Source organism: Alosa alosa, chromosome 12 (genome assembly GCF_017589495.1).
Source record: "Alosa alosa isolate M-15738 ecotype Scorff River chromosome 12, AALO_Geno_1.1, whole genome shotgun sequence".
NCBI classification, from domain to species: domain Eukaryota; kingdom Metazoa; phylum Chordata; class Actinopteri; order Clupeiformes; family Clupeidae; genus Alosa; species Alosa alosa.
This window is the reverse complement of record NC_063200.1, coordinates 6383945-6409027: the sequence shown is the minus strand read 5'-3', so window position 1 is coordinate 6409027 and position 25083 is coordinate 6383945. Positions and strand designations below refer to the sequence as shown.

General features: G+C 41.1%; 2 protein-coding genes across 2 annotated transcripts; both read right to left on the bottom strand.

Annotated features, from left to right (window-relative positions):
- Positions 1 to 1688: 1688 nt before the first annotated feature.
- gpr107 (G protein-coupled receptor 107) lies at positions 1689 to 15115 on the bottom strand. The gene is made up of 18 exons (XM_048259227.1): positions 14980 to 15115; positions 14297 to 14419; positions 14121 to 14171; positions 13880 to 13965; positions 13303 to 13418; positions 13059 to 13090; positions 12897 to 12956; positions 12659 to 12766; positions 12251 to 12384; positions 11444 to 11519; positions 11066 to 11139; positions 10034 to 10151; positions 9662 to 9792; positions 9050 to 9093; positions 6919 to 6968; positions 6451 to 6534; positions 5166 to 5290; positions 1689 to 3178 (listed from the first exon to the last, which is right to left on the bottom strand). Exons 1-18 carry the CDS (start codon positions 15076 to 15078, stop codon positions 3088 to 3090), a joined length of 1602 nt encoding a protein of 533 aa, XP_048115184.1. The 5' UTR covers positions 15079 to 15115; the 3' UTR covers positions 1689 to 3087.
- Positions 15116 to 15647: 532 nt separating this feature from the next.
- On the bottom strand, positions 15648 to 24990 carry crata (carnitine O-acetyltransferase a). Its single transcript, XM_048258698.1, is given in 15 exon segments — positions 15648 to 17087; positions 17517 to 17654; positions 18366 to 18428; positions 18555 to 18690; positions 18885 to 19007; positions 19605 to 19724; positions 19878 to 19978; positions 20570 to 20748; positions 20933 to 20968; positions 20971 to 21106; positions 21294 to 21459; positions 21577 to 21630; positions 22625 to 22743; positions 23482 to 23757; positions 24644 to 24990. Coding segments are annotated over 15 exon segments (1890 nt in total). The 5' UTR covers positions 24671 to 24990; the 3' UTR covers positions 15648 to 16871.
- Positions 24991 to 25083: the final 93 nt, after the last annotated feature.

Below are 25083 nucleotides of genomic sequence, written 5' to 3'. Positions count from 1 at the left end.
GATAGATAGATTAGCCTGGGTGCCATTCCGAACTTAATCCCGATAGATAGATATATAGATAGATAGATAGATAGATAGATAGATAGATAGATCCCTATTGATCCCTATGATCAATAGGAATATGAACATTCATCTATAGGAACCATTTAATACCACTGGTATTGTTATAAACATTGGACAATAACCTCCACCATAATCAAACATGTTCTGAATGCCGTTTTAAAAATACAATACCGCATGGCGCAGTCAACCTTACCGTGATTATAGAATTGTTTACCCACCTCTTATTTTACTACTACTCCCCTGCTTACAGAGGACAAACCTCAGGCTACAAAATACGACTTGGTGATCTACGGAAAATCGGAAATATAATAAAGTGGGTTTAAGCCTACGTGAAATAGGCTACTCTGACTGCGCTTCAAGATACACTGGATACATTGTTTTAAAACAAAAACGAATGAACTTTTCGCTAACAAACTTTACTTACATCAATCCGGACTGACGAGGATGTGCATGGAACTGTCCGAGCTGCTCTCAACTCTTCTTCTTACATCGTTGTCCTGTCGGATGCGACAGCTAAGATCGTGTCACCTGCGTCCCGCTCCTGACGATATACCCGCGCTACGCTCCATCAGTGCAGGGCATTATGGGCCTACACACATTACGCACAGAGTACGCTGCCGCCCAAGCATGTCTACTTCATGCGGACCTTGAAGCAGGGATAAGTAAAGTTCATGATTAGCTTTCTTAATTTCTTCTCTCCATCCATACTCCCCGCCACCATCAGTAGCACATGTCTAATTTAGGCTACTTTGCTTATTTCCCCCTCTACATTACAGGCAAATTTGAAAATGTGCTAACCAGCAATCTATTTCAAACACCAACAACTAATTATTCTAGTCATTCCACATTGCTCCATTTTTGTTTTGTTTCAACCTTCCGTTCACTCCGTGCCATAATGTCAAAATATGGCCCGAAATTGGTAGCGTCGATTTCTTGAAATTCATATCGCCTTTGAACTGCCATAACAAAAGTGATGAACAACTCATGTCAAGATAAGCAGCACACTTTTTTTTTATTTCAGTGTCAAATTCTTTTTTTTTTTTTATTTCAGCGTCAAATTCCTGCCAACTTGCGATTGCCAACGTGTCCACGATTTGAAATGCCGCAAGAACTTCCACCAAGAAACTTTTGTTTAACAGAAGTTAATGCCAGGTCAAATCACTGCAACTAACCTAGCTTTCAGATGCATGGCTGCAGTACAAAAGGGGCAGGGCTCACACTTCAACCCTGAGTATGGAGGAAATTACCATTTTTGACAAACCTCCCAGGGGATACCAATATTTTATATGAGTTGCATAGTAATAGCCTTTCCTGGCAGAGAAAACATGATGGAAAAATGACTTCTATTGATTATTTGACTCTGTCAATGTACAGAAAGGCCTTGCATCCTAATTAACCTTAGTAAATTAGATTAGATTAGATTCAACTTTATTGTCATTGTGCAGAGTACAAGTACAATGAAAATCTAAAAGCTGGCGATGGTCAGTTTCAGCTCTCCTAAAGAGGAAAAGAGGCAAGGTAAGGTGAGGATTGTTTCTCCGTTACAGCTATTAATAGAGTGGACTACCTGAATGGTGACACTGTCCTGTTTACCCCTAACATGAATGAAACCAATCTGCATTAAGGAGAGTTCAAAACAACTTTATGCATGAAAGACATGTTCATTACAGTTCCCAAAATGACCAATCTTTAACATTTCACATGGTTTTCACATGAGAGAAAAAAACAATAGGTATATACAATTTTTCAAAAAGAAAACACAAAAAAACTGCATCAGTGTGTTGACCTAAACAGAGTTCATTTCCTTTGTGAAGTTTTATTTTGAACTGTTATATCTTATATTTTAGTTTATTTTACAATACTATAAACCAGTGCAAAATGTCCAACACCTCAATCACGGCAGAAAACATCAACTGTCCTCTAACGAGGAGTAATGCTTTGGCCATATTACCATGCCATACATTCAGTGTTCTCTTATTCAAAAACAAAACAAAATAAAAACAATTTAACAACTGCAGTAGCTAATACTGAATAAATAACAACTCCACTCAAATATCTTCAAATTAGGCAGCATTATTTCAAGCAGTTGAAATGCTTTCTTTTGCATTGAAATATTTTTAAAAATTAAAGGTATGTTACAAATGATCAGAGGCTCATGTAGATTATCTGTAAATGTGATCTCAAGGAATTCAAACCGTAACCCATTAGAATACAGGAACGACCAAAAACAATATGCTCAATATTCTCATCAAAAACAGCAGTGTAATAATATTCACAAGCTTGTAACCTTAAGGAAACATTAGACTCTTCCACATGAAGAGCGAGATGTTCCACTTAAACATGGATTGACCTACCAGGCCAATCTATGTAGCAAAACATTTCCTATAAGAATTCACCCTGTCTTTTGAATTCACCTTAAGGACCTATTATAAATCAGCACAGTCTGAGTCACCCCAAGTGTGCCAATACCCCACCTGAATCCAAACAGCTCACTGAAGACACTCAAGTCATTTCCTTGCTTACTCTCTCTTATGAGAGCACAGATTAAAAGTAAAAAAATAATAATAATTAAAAAAAAAAAAAAAAATCCACTTAATTACACTATATATGGTACAGCTCACTGGGCATGTACAGCCATAATCAGATCTGAGATCAATTAGCCAAAATATAAATGGTGGCAAAAAAATAAAAACAACAAAACATCAGTTGTACATGACAAAGAGCAGCACCAAAGCGTATCTGTTGTAACTACAGTGACCACTGCAATGGAAGATTAGTGTATATCCAGGAGCTGAGTCCCCAGATCTCCAAGGTGTACACACCCTTTACAAGATAAACTGTACAGAAAGTGTTGGAATTAGACGGGTCTGTTTTAAGACAAGGGAACTAGAGGAGTCCACTGAGACATCTTGGGAGAGGGGGTGGTGGTGAGAGAGCCCTGATCTAGGAGTGTCCGATTCAGCTTCAGGATGTTTCTGGACCTCTTAAGCGAAAGGCTCCAGAGACGTTAGCTGAGAGCTCCCATCATGCCACACTCTCAGTTTCTTCTGACGGCCCGTTGGAGATCTTCTTCACCTTCTTGACTCCTTCTCCCAAAGCGGTCGATGTAGTTATCCTGTGCAGTTTAAAAGAAACCAAAAATGTCTTTATATTCTTTTGGTCATCATTAAGGGACTCTTATAACCAGCAAGGCTAATGACAACTTAAACTACTATTACTACTTTTAAGGCAAACAAGGCAATCTTCAAATAAGTATCTAAGTGGTTATTTCTGGTAAAAATCATGTTGGTCTAAATGCTAATAAAATGTTAACAAAAATAGTAAAATGCTAATAGAAAAGTTCTTATATCATCTAGATCTGAGAGATCCCCTCCTTGCCCAGGGTAAGCAAACACATAAACATAGACTTAAGTAAAGCCTTAGCCAATTCTAAATCTCTAATCTAATGCGGACATGCTGGCACGGATGACCATTTGTCAGCTCAAAGAGCTATTTCAGTTCCACTCCTGTAAAACAGTGCACAAGCTGAATGTGCAAGGAACGCGTCCAGGTCTCCTGCTACCCTACAGCCGAGTCTCTGAGTCTCCTGCCAGGCCCCTCCACAAGTGCTGGTGTCCAAGGTCTCCATCCATGGGTGGAGCACCATCAGCACCTTTAGTACCCACTGCCTTAGAACACACTGCTTAGCCCATCCCCTGGATGGCCAACTCCCCTGTGTGCATTTACCTGGTTCATGTCCCCAGAATCAAGAACCTCCCCCATGCTGCCCAACCACTAATGGCCCTATAATGACCCGTGGGCATATCTGGATCCAACTCTCCTGGCATCCAGAAAATGGGCAAAACCCTCTGGCATCAGATATGCGTCAGATTCCTTTATCAAGATCTTTTCAAAAATAAACTCTCCTGTTTCAACTCTCCTGTTTTTTTTTTGGCATTTGACACCAGAAAAGAATAACCCTCTGTTCAAAGAAACAATTGACCAATCATTTGTTTGGTTGACCCTCTTTGGACTAACCATGCTGAAAATGGCTCTCCTCATCTTATATATTTTTACTTTGTCCCTCTTCATTTTTAAAAAGCTTCTTCCTCCCCTGCCAAGTTGCACTCAAGTGTACACCCAAAAGTGGGAGGAAAGTAGGTTTCCATTCAGGATGATGGATGGAGAGTCAAGGGGGAGCAGGAAAGAAAACAGGGCCGAGTATAGGGAAGGAGGGATGGAGGGAGAGAGAGAGAGGAAATGAAAGAAAGAGAGAGAGAGAGAGAGAGAGAGAGAGAGAGAGAGAGAGAGAGTGTGCGGAGTGGAACGAGGACACATAGTGCCACTGGGCTATTTCTGGAAGAGTTGGGACAGCAGGCGGAAAAGAGGCGCAACGCCTCAGGGTAGATGATGCAGGGGCGGGGGTGAGAAGAGGGGTGGGGGAGGTGGGGAGAAGAGACAGGTCAAGGCAGAGCACACGGCTCTGGTGGTTTATGGAAGAGAGTGATGTACAGAAGTGTGACCGCTGAAAAAAGACAAAAAAAAAAAAAAAAGACAAAAAAAAAAAAAAAAAAAAAAAAAAAAATTTAAAAAATGAATGAGCGAGGAGGCGAGGGAATGGGGACAAAACTTTCGCAGAATAGGTGACGTTGATGAAGCATCTCAGGGATCTGGTGACCAGGCTAAAAACAGAACTTGAAAAGCAAGGCGTTTGTGTGTTTGTGACCACAACTCATAACGAGGGCAGAGTATTCCTGCATTATCAACTAGAGAATTGTTGTTGTATTTAAAACAAGTCTTGGAACAAGACATGCGTATATACTAAACAAGTTATTTATGAATTGGAGTGGATGAAGGTTAGTTGAACCCATGTTGACCTCCAATTCTACAAGACTGTTTGTTCTTTGCTACACCTAAGCTTTTCCATTTCCATTGAAGGATTCCTCGAAATGACTAAGGGTCTCAAAAGGCTTCCACTTCAGACAACCATCAAGTTCCGGTTCAACTAATAAAACACGTCTTTGTCATAGGGAAAGTAAGTATATAACTGCATGTATTCATGTGTGTGAGTGTGTGTGTGTGTGTGTGTGTCTGTGTGTCTGTGTATCTCCAAAGTCTCTTACACATCATCCATCTCCAGGTCCTCTTCATCCTCCACAGACAGGAGCAGGTAGGGGTTGTAGGAGGCGGGCCGGAACTTGTGCCCCGTCAGGAAGAAGAAGGTCAGCGTGGCCAACTCATCCAGCAGCTGCAGAACAGCACGGAACATGCGTCACTTACACATCGCAACATCAACACTCCAGAACACGCGTCATATACACATCGCCAACATCAACACTCCAGAACACGCATCGCCAACATCAACACTCCAGAACACGCATCACATACACATCGCCAACATCAACACTCCAGAACACGCATCACATACACATCGCCAACATCAACACTCCAGAACACGCGTCATATACACATCGCCAACATCAACACTCCAGAACACGTGTCACATACACATCGCAACATCAACACTCCAGAACACGCATCACATACACATCGCAACATCAACACTCCAGAACACGTGTCACATACACATCGCAACATCAACACTCCAGAACACGTGTCACATACACATCGCAACATCAACACTCCAGAACACGCATCACATACACATCACTAACATGAACACTCAACACGCATCACATACACATCACCAACATGAACATTCCAGAACATGCATCACATACATGAACACTCCAGAACACATCACTAACATCACTAACATGAACATTCCAGAACATCACATACACATCACCAACATGAACATTCCAGAACATGCATCACATACACATCACCAACATCAACACTCCAGAACACGCATCACATACACATCACTAACATGAACATTCTAGAACACGCATCACATAACATCACTAACATGAACACTCCAGAACACGCATCACATACACATCACCAACATGAACACGCATCACATACACATTACCAACATCAACACTCCAGAACACGCATCACATAACATCACTAACATGAACACTCCAGAACACGCATCACATACACATCACTAACATGAACATTCTAGAACACGCATCACATAACATCACTAACATGAACACTCCAGAACACGCATCACATACACATCACCAACATGAACACGCATCACATAACATCACTAACATGAACACTCCAGAACACGCATCACATACACATCACCAACACTCATTAACACGCGTCATATACACCTTCCAAGGTACACATTCAATTTCACTTTTCCATACAGAGATTAACCTTTAAGTTTTTTTTTCATTGAAGTTTTTTTTGTCTCAGACTCATATCCTTGTACATGTAACTGTACAATGAAATATCTCCAGCCACCCACACTGAGACAGGCCTTACCTGGTACAGCCATTTCCACTGGAAGGGCACTATGATTTTGATGAGAATGGCAATTATGCGCGTGAAATAAATGTAGCACACAATCTAAGACAGAAAGAGAGAAGTAAGAGTCAGACAATTTCATACCAGCTGTGTAACCACATGCACTAAATTGATTCAGGAGTCTGGGAGAAGACATTTAAACCGTGTTTCACCACCAAAAGTAACAGCTTGTATGACTAAGCAACACCAATATACTGAAAACATGAATGTACTTATCTGTTGAATACCACATTTTGCAATCCAAATGACAATTCAGTACATTATTATTATAACATTTCAGACAAGCAATGGGAAGGATGCATTCAGCATACTATCCAGGTGATAAAATGTCTGTGTGTGTGTGTGTGTGTGTGTGTGTGTGTGTGTGTGTGTGTGTGTGCGCGTGTGTGTGTGTTGTGTGTGCAGTAAGTGTGTCTGCATACATACCATCACATAGTAGTGTCTAAACAGCTTCAGCTGGGCAAGATTGATAGCAGCTAGAAAAACAACAACACCACAAGCCTTTAAACCCTTGTTTATAATAAGTCTTCGTCGGGTCTGCCTGTTGGGGGAAGTGCCACTGTCTGTTGAGCATCAGCATCATTTTGAGCTGTGTTTGGAATCATAATTGGCAGCAGCTAATGCCCCTGCTGGTTCATCTACTAATGTAAAAGCCCAATGTTAGCCAGTGCTGAGTCATAGCTAGCTCATACCCATTGCTACGACCTTCAGAGTGTTTTTCTTCCTCTCTGTGAGACTTTTTTTTTTTTTTTTTGTAACATGCAAGTAGGCAGCCAAACAAAAACAGTTTGTTGACACTGAGTATGGAAGAACTTTCAACCATGAAAGCAGGCTTACAAAGTTATTCCAAAAAAGAGATCAAAGCTTTTTGCTGTAATACAGCTGTTGGCAGAATGCAGCAGGCAGCCCTGTCTATTTTATAGCAGCATTCATCTAGACTCTGGATGACACTGGTGGGAATTCAATGTCAAAGTTCACTGTCAAAATTCATGCTAGAGATACAAGTAAAGACAGCACGCTAGAACTGTCTCCTCTAATGTCGACGACCAAGTCCTCAGTCTTACTTTGCTAAAGAGGGAAATGCAGCTGCTGAAGACCATGGCATTCATCATCTCTGACCACGAGCCAATTGGAGCTGTTGGCGTCACAGGGGGAGCCAAGAGGCCTGATTTCTGGCCGTTACGCCACCAGCCCCTTTGCTGAACTAAGCCCAACGTTCTCCAAAACCACACTGTTCACATTGAGCACTAAAGAAAGGGTCTATATTATGAGGTGGTTTCCCACACGTGGATTAAACATTGTCCTAGATTAAGATTTTGGAGATTTTCATTGTTCTCTTTCAGTCTAGGACTAGGTTTAATCTATGACAGGGGTCGGCAAGTAACTTGTTTGCCTACAAGAAATATTAGCGTGCAGAGTGAAATTAGCTAGGAGTTAGCTGGGGGAAAATGTCTGTCAAAAAGTCCAAAGAGGAAGATTGACAGTGAAAGTAGAGCCTTTGAAGAGGAATGGAAAGAAAACTTTGCGTTCATCTTACCTGGTTTCACAAATGCAAAGCCTGTGTGTCTGATCTGCTAAGTTGTCGCTGTTCGCAAGGAATATAATATCAGACAGCACCGTGAGACAAAGCAGCACCATCAAGGTGGCCTATCCTCTCCAGACAGTGGCACGAAGGTGCAAAATTGAAGCTCTGGCAGAGGGCTATGCACAGAGTGTGTTCTGGTTTCACTTTCTTCTCATATCTGTTTAAACACCCGCAGTCTGATTGGTGAATAGGCTATTTGTAAATCGATATTATGAAATACAAATGATTTTTTTTTAAAAATCGGACTACCGCAATAATCTGGCGGGCCAAATAATATTGATGGGGCGGGGCCAGCTTTGGCACTGTTGCCAACCAATGACGTACAGGAAACCAGCCCAAAGAGAACGTGTCATAGTAAATGTAACTCTTTCTATGTGCAAAGTGTTCCATCCATATTACCGTCAATTAAATGGCTTAATCTATTATCTATGCTTCCAGTATTCTTCAATTTACCCCCTGAGAAGAGAGTTAATCCTGGAAACTAAGGGTATATCACATACACATCACTAACATGAACATTCTAGAACACGCATCACATAACATCACTAACATGAACACTCCAGAACACGCATCACATACACATCACCAACATGAACAATCCAGAACACGCATCACATACACATTACCAATATCAACACTCCAGAACACGAATCACATAACATCACTAACATGAACACTCCAGAACACGCATCACATACACATCACCAACACTCATTAACACGCGTCATATACACCTTCCAAGGTACACATTCAATTTCAATTTCTGACATAAGGTAAAAATAGTCAGCCACTTTTCCATACAGAGATTAAGCTTTAAGTTTTTTTTTCATTGAAGGGTATTTTGCCTTTAACTGTGCAAAGGACTAGAACTGACTGCTATTTTAAAGTAACACTGCAGGGACAGATACTGCTATTGTTAAGCAGCAGAGCATAGTTTTGCAAGTGCATCACAGAGTGATGGCAGCATCATACCTTTTCCATCTGTAGCTGATGCCTCCTGAAGATGTCTGATTGACCTGCAGAACAACAGTGCATAACAATACATACAAGAGTCAGTTCACTTCCAACCAAACACAAACATGTTGATCACTTAATATTTATCCCAGATCTGTATTCATCCATAAGGCATCTTAACCGGACTCCACCAGATGGATTGCTTTGCATTTGCTCGGCATATCTAACTGGGAACTTTCCGTTGGAGAACTTTTGGGAAGGGGCGAAAATACTGGTTAACTGATTGGCTAAATCATCTGTCTATCACCACCTATGTTGGTGATAGACGGGCCAAATCAACCAATCAGATCGACGAAGCGTATGATGTACTAACAGAGCGTTAACGAAAATACAACAACAAGCTAGGCTACCCTTAACCTAAACCCGCCTCAAAACCAACGCTGATTGGCCGTTTGTTTGTTGGCTCCAAATTTTCTCTATCGCAAGAAGCCAGACTGATCTGCAAGTGGAAAAATGGAGCTCGCGAGATCAGGATGGTCTCATGAGGCTAAAGGTATCTTATTATTATTATAGGGAGCCATAGATTAAGCTGTAGTGATATAAAATGGGGGCAATGTAGCATGAGCGTACCAGACTACAGGGAACAGGATGGCCCCACAGCACAGCAGGTCCACCAGGAAGAGGATCTCCATCCACAAACCATACTCACTGCTGCCCTCCTCTGTTGACTCGATGATAATGTAGGCTACATTGGCCAACACCTGAGGATAGGGGAATAGCAGTTGAAATCAAGGTACATGACTTACAGTACATCTTTTGTAAATGTCTGATGATGATACATGGCTTACTACGCTGTTTCAGTCCAGTCTGCAATTCTGCATGCTCATTGTTACCACAATGACAGTAACTGTAATTCCCATAACGAGAAGACAAACTGTACCAGTAGTAGGAGGGTAAATACTAACAGTTTAGGACTACTTTACCTGTTTAGGACTACTTTACCTGAAGAGGGATAACTATCATGAAGATCTTCTTATCTTTGTCGGAGAGAATGTGCTTCACAAATGCCCAACCAGTCCCTATCAAGGCTATTGTGATGAACAAGAGAGCACCCTTTAACCTGGAAAGACAGAACACAGTTACTGCACACTCAGCTTGACTGACCGAATCAGTGGCCTGGAGACAACACTAACCAGTGCAACATATAGACGTAAGTACTCAGATGTGACACCATTTTAAACACCTTTTAAAAGATGACATAGAATGGAACAGAGTATTTGACCTTGTTCTCTGATGTGAACATAGAAGGGATGCAACTTTTGTTTGCCAAAAACATGCTCAGGTGCTAATTTACAAGCCCATTTACAAGCCTATGATTAGGCTGGGGAATACAATGGTCCATTCTAGCAGATATCTAGCACCTCCAATAGGCTCCAGCGACCTCTACCTGAATCTCCAACTCAGAGGAATGTAACTTGTGGAGGGGGTGAGTGATCAGAGGAATGGTTTGAGTCACATAGGACTGTATTTGTGCCACAATCTGTCTTTGTTCAGATTTGCCCGTTTTTTTAGTGATCATTTAGAAGTCTGAGATTTGCATATGAAGGAGGAAACAAGCATGTTTCATTGTTCAAGGTAGCTTTGTGCCCATGTACCAAACTCTATACTCAACAAAGCCAAGGTTGGGGCAGCCGTAGCCTACTGGTTAGCGCTTCGGACTTGTAACCGGAGGGTTGCCGGTTCGAACCCCGACCAGTAGACGCGGCTGAAGTGCCCTTGAGCAAGGCACCTAACCCCTCACTGCTCCCCGAGCGCCGCTGTTGTAGCAGGCAGCTGACTGTGCCGGGATTAATGTGTGCTTCACCTCACTATGTGTTCACTGTGTGCTGAGTGTGTTTCACTAATTCACGGATTGGGATAAATGCAGAGACCAAATTTCCCTCACGGGATCAAAAGAGTATATATACTTATACTTATACGTTTTTCCATTCTATGTCATCTTTAAGTCACCAAATGTTTCCTTAGAGAACTTACAGATGTGTGATGTAATAGACAACAGCCCATCCCTCAATGGGGAAGCCCTGGTTGGAGATGTAGTAGTAGTCAATCTGAGGGAGATCCAAACACAAGCTACTAATTAGTATGTATACAACATCGACCCCTTGCTAAAGGTGTAAAGCATGCATGAAGCGGGGATCACATTAGCCAGCGGCAAGCGGCAGGTTTCCTATTGTTCTCTATGGTTCGGCAGCGGAACTGTGGCAACGCTGGCATAACGCTAGCGTTGAACAAGCTGAGCGTTGAACTTGCGAGCGTATTCAATTGTCAGTTAAGGTCAAACCGTTGCGTTACACTTGCTGCTGGCCAATGTATATCCCCGCCTTACGCAGTTTACTGTGAGGGGTCACTCACCGCATGGAACACCAAAGAGAGTGATTTGGTGAAAGGAAGAGCTGCCATAAGCCAGTGGATTTTGTAAACATCCGCACTGTGAAATAAATAAATAAATGTCAGTCAGTCAGCACACAGAGAGAGAGAGAGATAAAACGTCCCTGTAAAAAAAAAAATAGTGCAACGTCTAATTAAAATGCTTAAGTGCCTAAGTGGCAAACCGTGTGTTATGTTTCAGTGGAAAACATCAGGAGGGAGATTAGAAGGAAGAATAAAATTACATGCTCTGGCAGTCTAAATGTGCATTTTCTGACTAATACCTTTGGAATCCATTAATATTTCCATATTATCCGTTGCTTACATCTGATCATGAATTGACATTGATTTGAATGATGAGGGTGACCTCTAGTGGTTCCTATCAGGTAATACACTAACATTCCTTTGGATTAGAAGCACTCCCAAGGGAATTCCATTCCCATTAGGCAGAATGTCCTGTGAGATGGCACAGGCTCAGTCCCTGCCTCAGTCATTGCAAGCGCCTCTTGATTGATTAATCACCACTATGTGGATACTGTTTTTAGAATTGATTTAGATTAAGTGTTAGTTAGTATAATTTGTATTTTAGTATATTCTTTATCTTCTACTGTCCTTATTGCTTAGTTGTGTTTTCATATTATATACTTTTAATTACTTTTTCTGCTGTTAGTGAATGTGTGTGTGTTGTCTGTATGCTACTGAGACCTTGAATTTCTCCTGGGGATCAATAAAGTATCTATCTATCTATCTATCTATCTATCTATCTATCTATCTAGATGCCACAGAGCTTACCTCCTGGTGTGCAGCACATGGACCCAGAGTGTCCCAATGATGAAAAAGAGCATGGACATGAAGATGTAGAGCTTAGGCAGAGGGATCTCGCCCGCCGACAGGAAGCTGTTAGGGTTCTTCTCCTCAATATTGATCTACAAAGACACAGCCCATTCCTTTAACATGTTTCGCTGTTGCCAAGAGATGCAACTCAATCTCTCTTTCTCTCACTCACATATTCACTCACTCTCTGAAGTTGTAAACCTTAAAGTCAAAATGTTTTACAATGTAATGTAGCCATTCATGGTGCCATTACGAAAACAGACTCAATGATTTATTTTCCCATGCTTCATTTTGGAAAATAATGTACTGAACGCACATTATACCAATGTTAAAAAGGACTACTTGGAGCAAGAAGCAAGCACTTACATCAAGGCTGAACTTCAGCAGGTTAGTCTGAGCGTTCCTGCTGTAGCAGTTGTAGAAGTAGAAGTTGTACAAGCCTTGCTGGTCATCAGTGGTGACATTGAAATAAAACTGTCAGAATGAAACATGAAAGAAAATAAGGGAAAATCAACATCAGAAAATACAAACACTTTTCGAGATAACCAGTGTAGACTACGGTGTTGACAAAGGAATAGCATAGGTCAATTTACAGGATACATACTCTGAATGAGTAACTATCCCCCCTCTTCACCAAAGGATATGTGGGCTCTTTGATAGTAACCTGAAAGAGACACAGATGGTATTCAGACAAGTCAATGCTGTTAAAGTAGTTAAAAGAGGTTATGAAAAATTAAAGCAGATTGTTCCACTACAACAGCCTTACCACAGGAGGCTCCTTTGTGACTTTAGACTCATCTGTTTGCCCAGAGACAAAAAAAAAAAAAAAGAATATCAGTAAGTAACCAGTTTGGATTCATGATGAATTAGATTATACAATAAATCAATGAATTGATCTCAATTAAAACATTCTATTGAGGCATTTTAGCACTTCATCAGTTTTTAGTGAAGTGTAACTTTGAAACCTTTGCATGCAGGATTTCTTTTGGTATATAAATGTGCATGTGTACCTGTTTTGGCCACATCTTTCTCCTGCTTCCCATCTGGTTCTGCATCTGCACTTCTTGCCAGGATAGGTATGATTTGGGGAAAGAGACCTTCCTCTGCTGAGGTCTTTATGGTTACTCTGAAATCATACAAACAGACACAATCTGTAACAGCTTGGCTCTAGTATCTCCAAACCACACTAGAGGGGAGCAAGGAATGAGTCCCAGCACTGGTCATCAAAAACTTAGTTTAAGTTAGCATCCATAGATATGGTAGTTGTCCAGCCAACACAAAACCTCTACGTCTGATAATTATAGATTGCCTACACAATAATATAAATTATGTTTTTAAGATTTAAACCCTCCTTACCCGCTACGTCACACGCTCCGGTGTTGCAAAGTCTCCCACTTCCCACCCTTTCTCCTCCATTTCACTAGTAACTCTAAGCTAATATTACCCCTTATCCATAGGGGTTGTCACCGGACATCACTTGCTTGTTTTAGAATTCTAAATGATAATTTGAAATCTGATTAAGTCTATTATGTATGTATTATTATTAGTCTTATTAATATTATTGTTTTCTTTTTGGTGAAAACTTACTCAGGCCCGTTGAAATCCAACAGAAGCAACACCACAGCATCACTACTGGGTGTCTTCTTCAGGACACAAAACCCAGAGTCATCATCCTGACACACACAGAGCACAGCACATGAGTCCTCACACAGAGCTCACTCAGCACTTAAAAACATGACACAACAGCTTACTAATTCATCACATTAGTTATGACTGACCTATTGCTCTTCAACACGGCATAATAAACCTGTGCTGAATGAATGCTTACCAAATATGAAGCAAACCCATTGCTGTTAGTTTTGTCCAAAATGAATCCAATCTGAGATGTGAAAACAGTACACCCAAATGAGTTTATGACAGTTAAATCACCATTAACGTGAGTTTAATATAATAATATAATATGGTAAGTAAAAAGGTAAAGTAGCCTGTGCGTCTTAACGTTACCGTGCTGCTATCAACTTCTTCGATTGACACCTCATTTATCATGAGACTATTCAGGCTCACAGTCATGTAACCATTTTTGTAAAACCCAAAGGTGTTCAGGTGTACTTTCTGCCGGATGTCATCCTAAAATCAATTGAGCAGAGACTGACATTAATTGTGAATTCGCCAGGACAGTGCAGACATTGCAACGCTTCGGATCTCGACTATTTCAGTTAATATCAGCTATGATTCATATGACAATAACTGTTGATCTATGGTTGGTTACATGTCGTCTGCATACAGACTGGTAGAATAAAATTACCTGGAACTACAGTTTACAAAAACATTTCACGTTACATGTAAATGTATACAATATAAATTCGAACTGTTTTTGTCCTCGTATGGTCAAGCTCCACACTGACAATGCTAACTTACGAGACTCTTCATTTCTTTGACAGACCATGACATGAAATTCACAGCAAGCACCTTGTCAACATCTGTATGTGCATGAATAGTAACCTACTTGTAAATATGGCAAATAGTTAACCTAGAAGGCATGCATTCAGTCTAGTGAAAGTGCATTGCATCCATCAACAGCAAACAGCTAGCTAGCTTGCTAACACTTATCAGTAACGTTAGCTGTTACCCATGAAGGCATAAGTCATGACCCAGAATAGATTTGGAGTGGTCTCAGACATATGTACCTTTAGTACAAGATGGTGTAGTCTGGCGTGGCATCCAATAATAAAATATGACAAAAAACCCACAGCCCCCGCGTATACATATCTTTTGTCAGACGCCATCTTTAAAGGGACATTTCTCTCTGCTTCCGGTAGAAATTACGTCCAAGCAAAACATAAACAACGTCAGCAAAGACGGGACCATAGACATACAAGGTACAGTATTTTATGGCAGGAACATATTATTGCTAAAATGTGGCATATTGTTCCGTTGTCTAGCACGGTAAAACCACATTCCATGTAATGATAAATGATTTGGGGCAGTCGTGGCCTGCTAGTTAGCGCTTCGGATTTGTAACCGGAGGGTTGCCCGGTTCGAAACCCGACCAGTAGGCACGGCTGGAGTGCCCTTGAGCAAGGCAGGCACCTAACCCCTCACTGCTCCCCGAGCGCCGCTGTTGTTGCAGCCAGCTCACTGCGCCGGGATTAGTGTGTGCTTTACCTCACTGTGTGTTCACTGTGTGCTGAGTGTGTTTCACTAATTCACGGATTGGGATAAATAAAAAGACCAAATTTCACTCACGGGATCAAAAGAGTATATATACTTATACTTATACTGATTTAGCCAACCCATCACCTGAGACAAAAATCCATTTGGAAAGTCAAATAATTTGACATATGATGCAGGAAGATCCATTTTCATATTTTTATTATTCTAAACATTTATTTTCATTTTCTTAGTATTAGTAAATAAATACAGCCTTGACAGCTTCGGTCAACTCAGGTTTTATGATTACATAGTTTCACACAAGGCACAGGAAACTACATCAAGTGAACAATTCACTAATGACACAAATCATGTACTCAAAAGAGAGAAAAAAAAGCAAAATAAACAAGCACAGTAAATGTGTCATGGAAATGTACAAATGCTCCACTGTTCCATCTATTACACAGCAATGGAAATGTTAATTGCAGTAAAAATGGTAAGCTGGTAAGCTAAGATTAATATGGACTGTTGCATGAAATGGTCATGTTTCCACTTTGGCATGACTTGACATTCTTGTATCTTATTTAATATCTTTGTAGATAAAGAGGCAGACCACCCTATGGGAATATCTGTATAAAAAAAGAATAAGGCAAGATAAAAAGAATAGTCTGGCTACAGCAGTTGGACATGTCAGTGTTTGTGGCTCATAGACTGTAACCAATGCCCCAGGTAAAGTAATTCTGCACCAGTGTCTGTGGTTTTACTCAGACAGGCCTTCATGGGTATAAACAGTGAAGAAATTGGAGACCTGGAGGGTATTGAAATAATCAATATTCTGTATTTACAACAAAAAAACTGTGTTTAGAACATACCAACAGGGCTACAAAATGTCCTGATGCCCAAATCTATTCCAGGACTGCAATCAAGCAAAAAAATAATTCATCCGGTAAACATTCAAAGTGTTAGTATTTTCGTAATTGGCTTTCTTAGGGTGACTTTGAAAAATAATTAAAGCAAGCACTCAACAGTTTTGTTTACTTTTTAATTGCCTCACAAAACGGTTCGGGCTGACACCCTTCTTCAGTGTGAAAATGGCAAGGATTGTTGGGATTCTTGGGATAACCAAGTACACCACCTTAGCCCTGCTTGGCAAACATCATCTGGCCAACAAAGTGTCTGTGGGGCTTATTCACACACACACACACACACACACACACACACACACACACACACACACACACACACACACACACACGAAGTGCTTAGTATCTCACTCTTGTTTTGAACAAATTATGTGCAAGAAGACACTGCCAATTGCCCCAAGAAATCCAGCAGGCTTACCAGGTCAGCTTCAAGGTGGGTGTACCGAATTAAAAAGCAGTTCATCATTTAAAAACAGGCCTCTGGCACTACACCATTTATGAGAGCCTCACAGTTTGGCTTTGGGTGTCTGTTCCAGCAGGTCCCTCAAGTCTACCAGTGCCTCCTCCAGGGTCTGGGCCATCCGGCTGGCGTTAGTGTCTTCGCAGCTGTTGAAGGCAGACACTGCAAAGTTGATGTGCTCATCCATGGGGTTGTAGCACACGCCGTAGCCATCAGGCACCACCGGGCCAAAGCACATCACACAGTCTGTCTTTGCCGGCACCTGAGGAGCAGAGGGAGGTCACAGGTAAACACACACACACCTGGCTAAATGGAGTTCAAATGGTGAAATGGGTTTATGATTTGTCAAGTCTTTTTTGGTTTTGTTTGTTTGTATTCATTTTAGACCATTAATAAAACACCACAGTGCACTCTCACAAGCCCTTCTGTGGCAAATGCAGATTTCAACATGTTAACTGATTTCCACACAAAAATGCAAAAGAAATAGACAGTACTGCCCTGCAGAAATGCACAAGGCCACAATAATCTGCACAAATGACTGTCATAAAGTCAATCCCACTGTTTTTTTTTCTTCAGCCCACAGCCATTTATTCTTGCATAACACATTTGAAAATCATGCACAAGCATGATGTGTTTGTAGTGATAAAAAAAAACACTGCTGAAATAAGAACAAAATGCTAGCTGTGTGTACCTGGCTAGTAGAGAGGTTGTAATGCAGAGCTTTTGCATAAGACGTGTCCATGAAGATTTCTGGCAAGGAGGTGAGGTCCTCAATAGCTGTAAGCTTGAGTCCGAGTAGGTGCCTATCAATGGCCTGGCCACGAATCGCCTGCAATCAGCCACACCCAAGGCAATCAGGAAAGCAGGGCAGATGAGATAGTAAACAATAGACATTAGACATATATTACAGGTACCAAATATTTTAGAAGTACTAGTATATATAGTATAGTATACTATATATACTATTTTGATCCCGTGAGGGAAATTTTATCCCAATCCGTGAATTAGTGAAACACACTCAGCACACAGTGAACACACAGTGAGGTGAAGCACACACTAATCCCGGCGCAGTGAGCTGCCTGCTATAGCAGCGCTCGGGGAGCAGTGAGGGGTTGGGTGCCTTGCTCAAGGGCACTTCAGCCGTGCCTACTGGTCGGGGTTCGAACCGGCAACCCCCGGTAACAAGTCAGAAGCGCTAACCAGTAGGCCACGGCTGTCCCCCAAAAATTAGAAGTTAGAAATGTAACACTAAAATATGAGCAATGTCTACTCAGATAAAACAGACATATTGTCATGGTGACTCATCATATGGAGTCATATAATCATATGAAAGACACACATATCATATTTCATTCTAGTTGAAGATAAGCATGTATGAGAATTAAACAGTACAATACACTCTAAAGATTCCAAGACCTCCCTAATGAAATGTCTGTATTGGTATTCCACTGTGATATTCCCCCTGTATAAGTAATAGTCATAATTTCACAGTATCCTGAGTATATACTGTACATCTGCATAAGCCCCATCATACCCTTACCATATCAGTGTATGTCCTGTGTCCTCTTACAGCTTTCTCGAAAAGAGCCACTTTCTCCATGTTCTGCCACAAACACACACAAAGACACACAAAGACAGACAGAGGAAGAGAGAGAAAGAGAGAGAAATTAAGCAAGGAGTAGGACTCTTTTATGGGTTCTTAATTGTAATTGTGTTAGTGGTAGCATACTTGGATAGCGGAGTTGTCCATGGCCTTGACAAACTTAGCGGAGTCTATGGAGGCTGAGCGGATAGTGTCGGTGCGGCCCAGCCTGAACATGCGCAGGGAGGCACTCTCATATGTGGCACAGCAGACCTTATACATCCTGAAACGGACATGACGATGATCAGTACAAGCAACGGCATATGTGTGCAGTGTGCGCTACAGATGGGTACTGATGAGAATTTTCCCGACTCTGAAGGAAAATGAAAAAATATAACCAGCTGTTCAACTACCAAATCCAAAGTCCTTCAGTTTTACCAGTTTTTTAAGAGCTATACAGTATGTCTGGTGATGTACCTGTAGTAAGCTAGTTGTAGAGCAATCTGGATAAAGGCATCTGGACTCATCTTGTGTGACTTGGGAACATTTTTGCCAAAATGAGGGAAAACAATGACTCGAACATCAAGGTCCTGCACCATTCTGTAAACGAAAGAAGAAAAAGAGTCCAGCTGACAACTGGCTAGCAGCAATGTATGCTAAAATAGTCTGCTCCAGACGAAATAATAAGGGCAAGTATCTGCTTATTTTAAATATGTCCTCTGCGGAAAGATATATATAGTGTACTATTTCAGACTACATCTAGCAACAATTATGGTTAATCAGGTCTAATTGTGGTCAGATAGATAGATAGATAGATAGATAGATAGATACTTTATTGATCCCCAAGGGGAAATTCAAGAAATGTCAGTAATGCTTTGAGGGGTTTAGAAATAATCCAATTGTATATAAAGGCAGAGCTCAAAAGAACAGTGTAGAAACAGATAACATATCAAAACAGCAAAGGTTAGTAGCGGCATTGTAAAGGTAGGCAGGTTTTAGAAAGAAAGTCGGCCTCACTGCAATGCACAAGATGTACTAAAATGTCAGTACTATGTGTAGATATGTCATAGTCTTTACAAATTGTAAATTCACGCTGAACAACACCTGAAGCCATTTTTTTTATTTACAATGACTTGCAATATTACTCATTATTATCCAGCTCTGATAGAGAGTATTTCTTTTGATTTCTGGGCTCACATGTTCAGGTTCTGCTTGGCTTTTTCAATGTTGTTCTTTATCTCCGGTGTGATGTTGAAGCGAAGCTTCCGTGGCATGGGCAGTGGCACCATTGGAGTGCGCACCATTTCAGATTGCTTCCTGTTACAACACAAAACATTCAAAATGTTGTCAGCCAGTGACAAGATTGGGAGCATTTTCATATTTTTTCACATATACCGGTATAAATACGTTGTGACATGTGGTAATACAGCCTAAATTACACAGCTATGATTTGAAAGAGGTTGGCCTTACATGTATTCAACTACATGGTCAATTAATTTGATGATTGGAGGTCCTTCAGCTGGGGCGTGTTCATATATCACACCACATGAGCCGTCCTCCCCAATGATGAACTGGGAAATTCCATGAGACAGAAACAAAGTCATGTGACTTCAACTGTCATGAGAATGACCTAGTGTTGCATTTGTGGTTAGGTTAAAAGACAGACACACATTGAAACTCACTTCCCTATTGTAAAAACTCCTTCCTTATATTTAGGAAAACACAAATCTCAACAGCAAAGGTTAAAAGCCTACAGGGAATAGTGACCCTGTTAGTAGATTCACTTGAAGCAAACACTATGTTCTGACTAGAGATACAGTCATGGTAAAAAAAAATGCAAATCTCTAAAGTGACAGACACTTCTCACCTCAGCATTGTGAATGTTGTAAACCTTCAAAACATACTGTATTTTCCGGACTATAAGTCACACTTTTTTTCATAGTTTGGCTGGTCCTGCGACTCCGGTGCAACATGAATATATATATTTACTGTATATACCGGTATATGTTTTTTTTCCTCTTCATGACACATTTTTTGACTGGTGCGACTTATACTCCGGTGCGACTTATAGTCCGAAAAAAAAACAGTACTTTAAATTTACAAGAAATCCTCTTAAGTAGCTACTCCGTGTCTGTCTGTTGTTGTCGGTTTGCTCCCCTCACTTGTATAGTCTTGTCAAACCAGCGGTTTCCACTGTTCCACCGGCTGCCTCCGCCGTGCAGCATCTGCACAGCTGCCCGGCTCCGGTACTGCTCCTCGGAGGCGCGCGGCATGGGTGCGTCCAGGCACACGGTGATGATGCTCTTCTGGATGGCACGCACAGACTCCTTATTGGTCCTGTCTGGAAAGGACAAGTGAGACTGAATCAGCACTTACTGTAATAAAGGAAATTACATTAACATTTAATTAACATTGTAATTAAGACTAAATATTGCATTTCAGAGGTATGAGTATTTCATGGATGTGTTTTGAAATATTCAATTTTCTATTCTTCCTTTCTGTGTAACTGGGTCACCATGGCTCACCTTTGATGAGGGTGCTGTAAGCTTTCGCCCATGTTTTCGGTCCTGTGTCGTCAAGATACCAATGGGCTCCTTGTTTGTCTGCAGGGAGGAGTTCCAGATCTTCTCCAGCTGAATGTAGATCTGATCCACAGTCAGTGGGGTGCCATCACTGTTGTACACGTCCAGCACAAAAAACTGTATGCACAGAGCAGAAAAAGCTATTTGACAACTTGTCTTGCACCCGTAATTACTATGTACTATCACCTTGTAAAAATATAAACACAAAATAATTCTCAAAGACAAACATTTAAAATTCCAGGTGGCTTGGAAAGAAGAAAAGTTGTACTTCAACACCAAATGCAGAGGGCAAGTATTTAGAGACCTGGAAGTTGTGCACCACTGTGATATGTGATGGAGGCCTTCTGCCCTGGGAGTAGTTCACTATGGAGTCACTCTTGGTTCCAGGGATGCGACAGGATGACAAGACCTGATAGTACTGGTGCATACACAATGCCTGCCCTCCCAGATGCTCTACCGGCAATGTTTCACTGGAATTAGACATTACAGTCATCGTTTCTGTCTTAAAATCACATGTGGCAATGCAGTGTCTTCAGTGGGAGAAATACTTATTTACTAACACCAGTAAATAAATGAGTACCACTTACTTGTCAATCATAGTCTTGAAATTCAAGACTCCGGAAATCATTTTAGCAGCAAATCTATGAAATATATATGAACAAAAATTACCAAGCATACAAAAATATCATACTGAAGTACTTTCTGAATAAAAAAAATAGGATATTTTTTTCATATGTACCATGTGCATGATTTTATAAACATTCACAGTGTACATTCAGTTCCCAATATATTGTTTTGTGTAACTGGCAAATTAGCAGCAATAAAAAGACTGAATAGATAAAGCAAGCACTTTGAGTCATGGATTCTACATGTGAATGAATGAGAAAAACCTATGACCATTCCTTCAAGTACTGGGTTAAAAAAAGAATACACTGACACAGCATTGTGTTACATGTGCAAACTCAGATACTGGCAAAGGACCACTGAAGGTTAGAAACACAACTTGTTGATAACATGAAATTTACCCTTATTTCTAGAGTTTGCACTCATAATAAATCAGTCAAATTCTGCTGTGTGGAATTTGAGCAGAGTAGACACAATGGCAGAATCAGCAGTCCTGTCCCAGCTAAGAGCAACAGCCTATATTATGAACACTCCCCAAATAGCCTAGGCACGGTAGTTGGGGCAGTCTGTACAAAGGTCATCACTATGTGAGTCACATCAAACAACTCTCCCTGTGAGGTTCTGGCCAGGGCAAGATGTCAGCTAACAAGGACTTAAACAACAGTGTAACTTCCCAAAAACTTCATTTGGAAATGAATGTAGATTAATTTTCCTGGATCACAAGACAAGAAAAGGGCAAATCTGTTCTGAATTCTGTGAATTCAATTCAGCTCATTAACCTTTCAGCAGTTTAAGAGAGGATCTCCAGTGTTTCCCACAGAATTGAATTCCATTTGTGGTGTTTGGTTTGTAGAATTAACTTGGATACAACAGTTTTTAACAATTAGCACAGCGTGGTTATGATGCTAACCAGATTTAAGCACAACCTGGAAAATCATTGTGTGGTGGTCAATGTTGATATTGTGGTGGGCCGCCACAAATAAGTCAATGTATGGGAAACATTGATCTCACCTCATCTGACCCTGTCGGTCATGAAACTCCATCCGAGGAAGGACCACACCTGGGCTGGAGTGCACCACCACAGGCATCCTGTAGTCTAGGTAGGCCACCTTCAACCACCAGTCTGACAGCTGAGAGAAACACAGAGGGAGAAAGAGAGAGAATATGACATACAAGATATACCAGCATCTCATCCATTTTCTCAGAGATGCATTGATCAAATTCAGAAAACAAAAAGGAGTAGCATTGGGGCACAGACCACCTAAATATCATGATGTTTCATGATATCATGAAACTTCATGATGTCCTTTACGAAAGAATCCCTTATTACGGCAAAGACGAGGATCAGATTACTTCTACTGGGAGGACCTAATATTGCCCTTGCAAAGAGTTACTGTATCCTATTTAGATACATTTTGCCTGCTTTGGTTCAGATTGAAAATTGATTTTGCCATGGTAGTCTTTTTGGGTCAGACGTCAGTCCGGAATGTGAAAACAATCTTCTATAAAGCAACTATTAAATTCTCATTACTCCAGTCAGTTTCTGCTGCTCCAGAGGGCCAAAGCAGGAGAGTGTAGTCAAAGTCCTTGTAGGCAGGTCCCTTCACTCGGTGGCCATATTGCAACACATTTTGGGCACTTATCGGGCATCTATTTTAAGTCTTCAGAACACATGATTGGTACAATATATTCACAACACATCACATAATTGGCACAATGTATTCACATAGTCTCTGGTGTAGTGACAACAGGGGTGCTGTTAGAAAATTTGGGCCATATGACAGACAATAATTTGAATAATTCTGGGCCCTTAGAATCCCGCCTCCCGGTGGCACCCCTGAGTGACAATTCTCGTCTCAAATTCATACCCAGTTTTCCATCTTCCTGGCTCTGCGCTCGAGACCCTTCTGCAGCCTTTCCCCAACACCTCCCGTCTGAAACTCCTCGAGGAGTCGGCGTGTGTGTTGCAGCTCATCCTCTTCCACGATTGGCTCCAGGACAGCCAGGTAGCGGTCGCATGTCTGCTTGAGAGGTGGCACAGGTAACTTGGGCAAACTCTCCTGGTGTGCCAGGTAGCGCCCCGTGATCCGGGTCACTGCAACCGGTCTTACTAGGCAGGATGGTTTTACCATGCCGCTCTTTCCCTGCCCAACAAATTGCCATAAGGAATTAGTTTTAAGAGCATATTTAAAATGTAAACAAATATAGCTTCAACCTTGAAATTGTTCCACCCTTATTTCCACTTCAAACTTGGGATACCTTTTTTTTATATGCAACATGCAAAGAGATATTGGAAATATATGTCCATACCATCCACATATGGTCTCACTCAAACTTTACTTGCTGTCAAAGCCAGAAAGGTAACGAAAGGTCAGTAAGGAAATGTAAGCATCGAGTACGTTTACATGGACATTCATATTCCGAGTATTGATACAATTGCGAATATGGTGTTTACATGAGTTGTTAACATGTAGGCTACATTATTATGGGGGCTCACAAGCAACAAGCAACTTACAAGCAACAAATTACGTACTGCCCTAACGTCGTATTTTGTCTGTTTTAGTCTACATTTAACTGTACAGTCAACGAAGTCACCACATCTGTTTCGCTGTCTATGGTTTCGCCACATCTGTTTTACTGCAAGCTGCAACAGTGTTTCACGTCAAGGTGCAATCAACAGATACAAAGGGCAGAGATGATTTGAACAAAAAAGATGCAAATCTTAGACGACTTAGCTAACGTTAGTCATTTGATAAAATTCCAAAGGTTGTTTTCTTACCACGCAGTCAACTAACGTTTCGGCAGTTCAGCAAACAAATTACAACAACCGTATTTAGGTTTAAATAGCAAGCAGACATCGGCTTAGTTAAATCGCAGACATTGCGAGTGCAGAAACATTTAACTGTGTGAGAGTTAACTTACTGAAGCAACTGGATGCTAACTTCTTAACTCCCCTAGAAAACTATTAGATGGCGTTAACGTTGACGTTGCCTTCAAATAAAAACTTGGCAGTCGATGTACTCTACTCACCACCATCGTCCGTAGAAAGCCCAACATTGCTGTTTTTTACAGGAACGCCCCCAAAAGACACGGTCCGTTCTTTCAGGGCAGATAGCAGTGCATTCCCTGCTAGGCCTCCCTCCGACAGCGTTACTATGAGCTCTGTGATTATCAGTGCCAGACGGGTCCGCCACTGTCCCCTGTTCAAAACAACCTGAATGCTACCCACTGCTAGCTAGCTAGCCCATAGCAGAGAATGTCTGCCCATAGACAGTGAGCTAGCCCTGTTTTTTTACTGTCTAGTTCAACACTGCTCACGAGACTGTCAATCGCACGGGGGCGCACCTAGAAATGGAAGCTATTATGTTTTTTTTTGTTTGTTTGTTTTTTATCAAGGTGTGACTTTCTTGTTGAGTATATGTATAGTCTGTCAAAGATAACCACAGTTTAGATGTATGATTCCATTTAGG

Excerpts from the sequence above, each read along its gene's own strand:
- gpr107 (XM_048259227.1), bottom strand. The coding sequence starts at position 15,078 with ATGGCGTCTGACAAAAGATATGTATACGCGGGGGCTGTGGGTTTTTTG. Across the intron at positions 13,966-14,120 it reads ATGGGTTTGCTTCATATTTG|GATGATGACTCTGGGTTTTG; the intron begins GTAAGCATTCAT and ends TGTGTGTGTCAG. Across the intron at positions 12,767-12,896 it reads GGGATAGTTACTCATTCAGA|TTTTATTTCAATGTCACCAC; the intron begins GTATGTATCCTG and ends TCATTCTGACAG.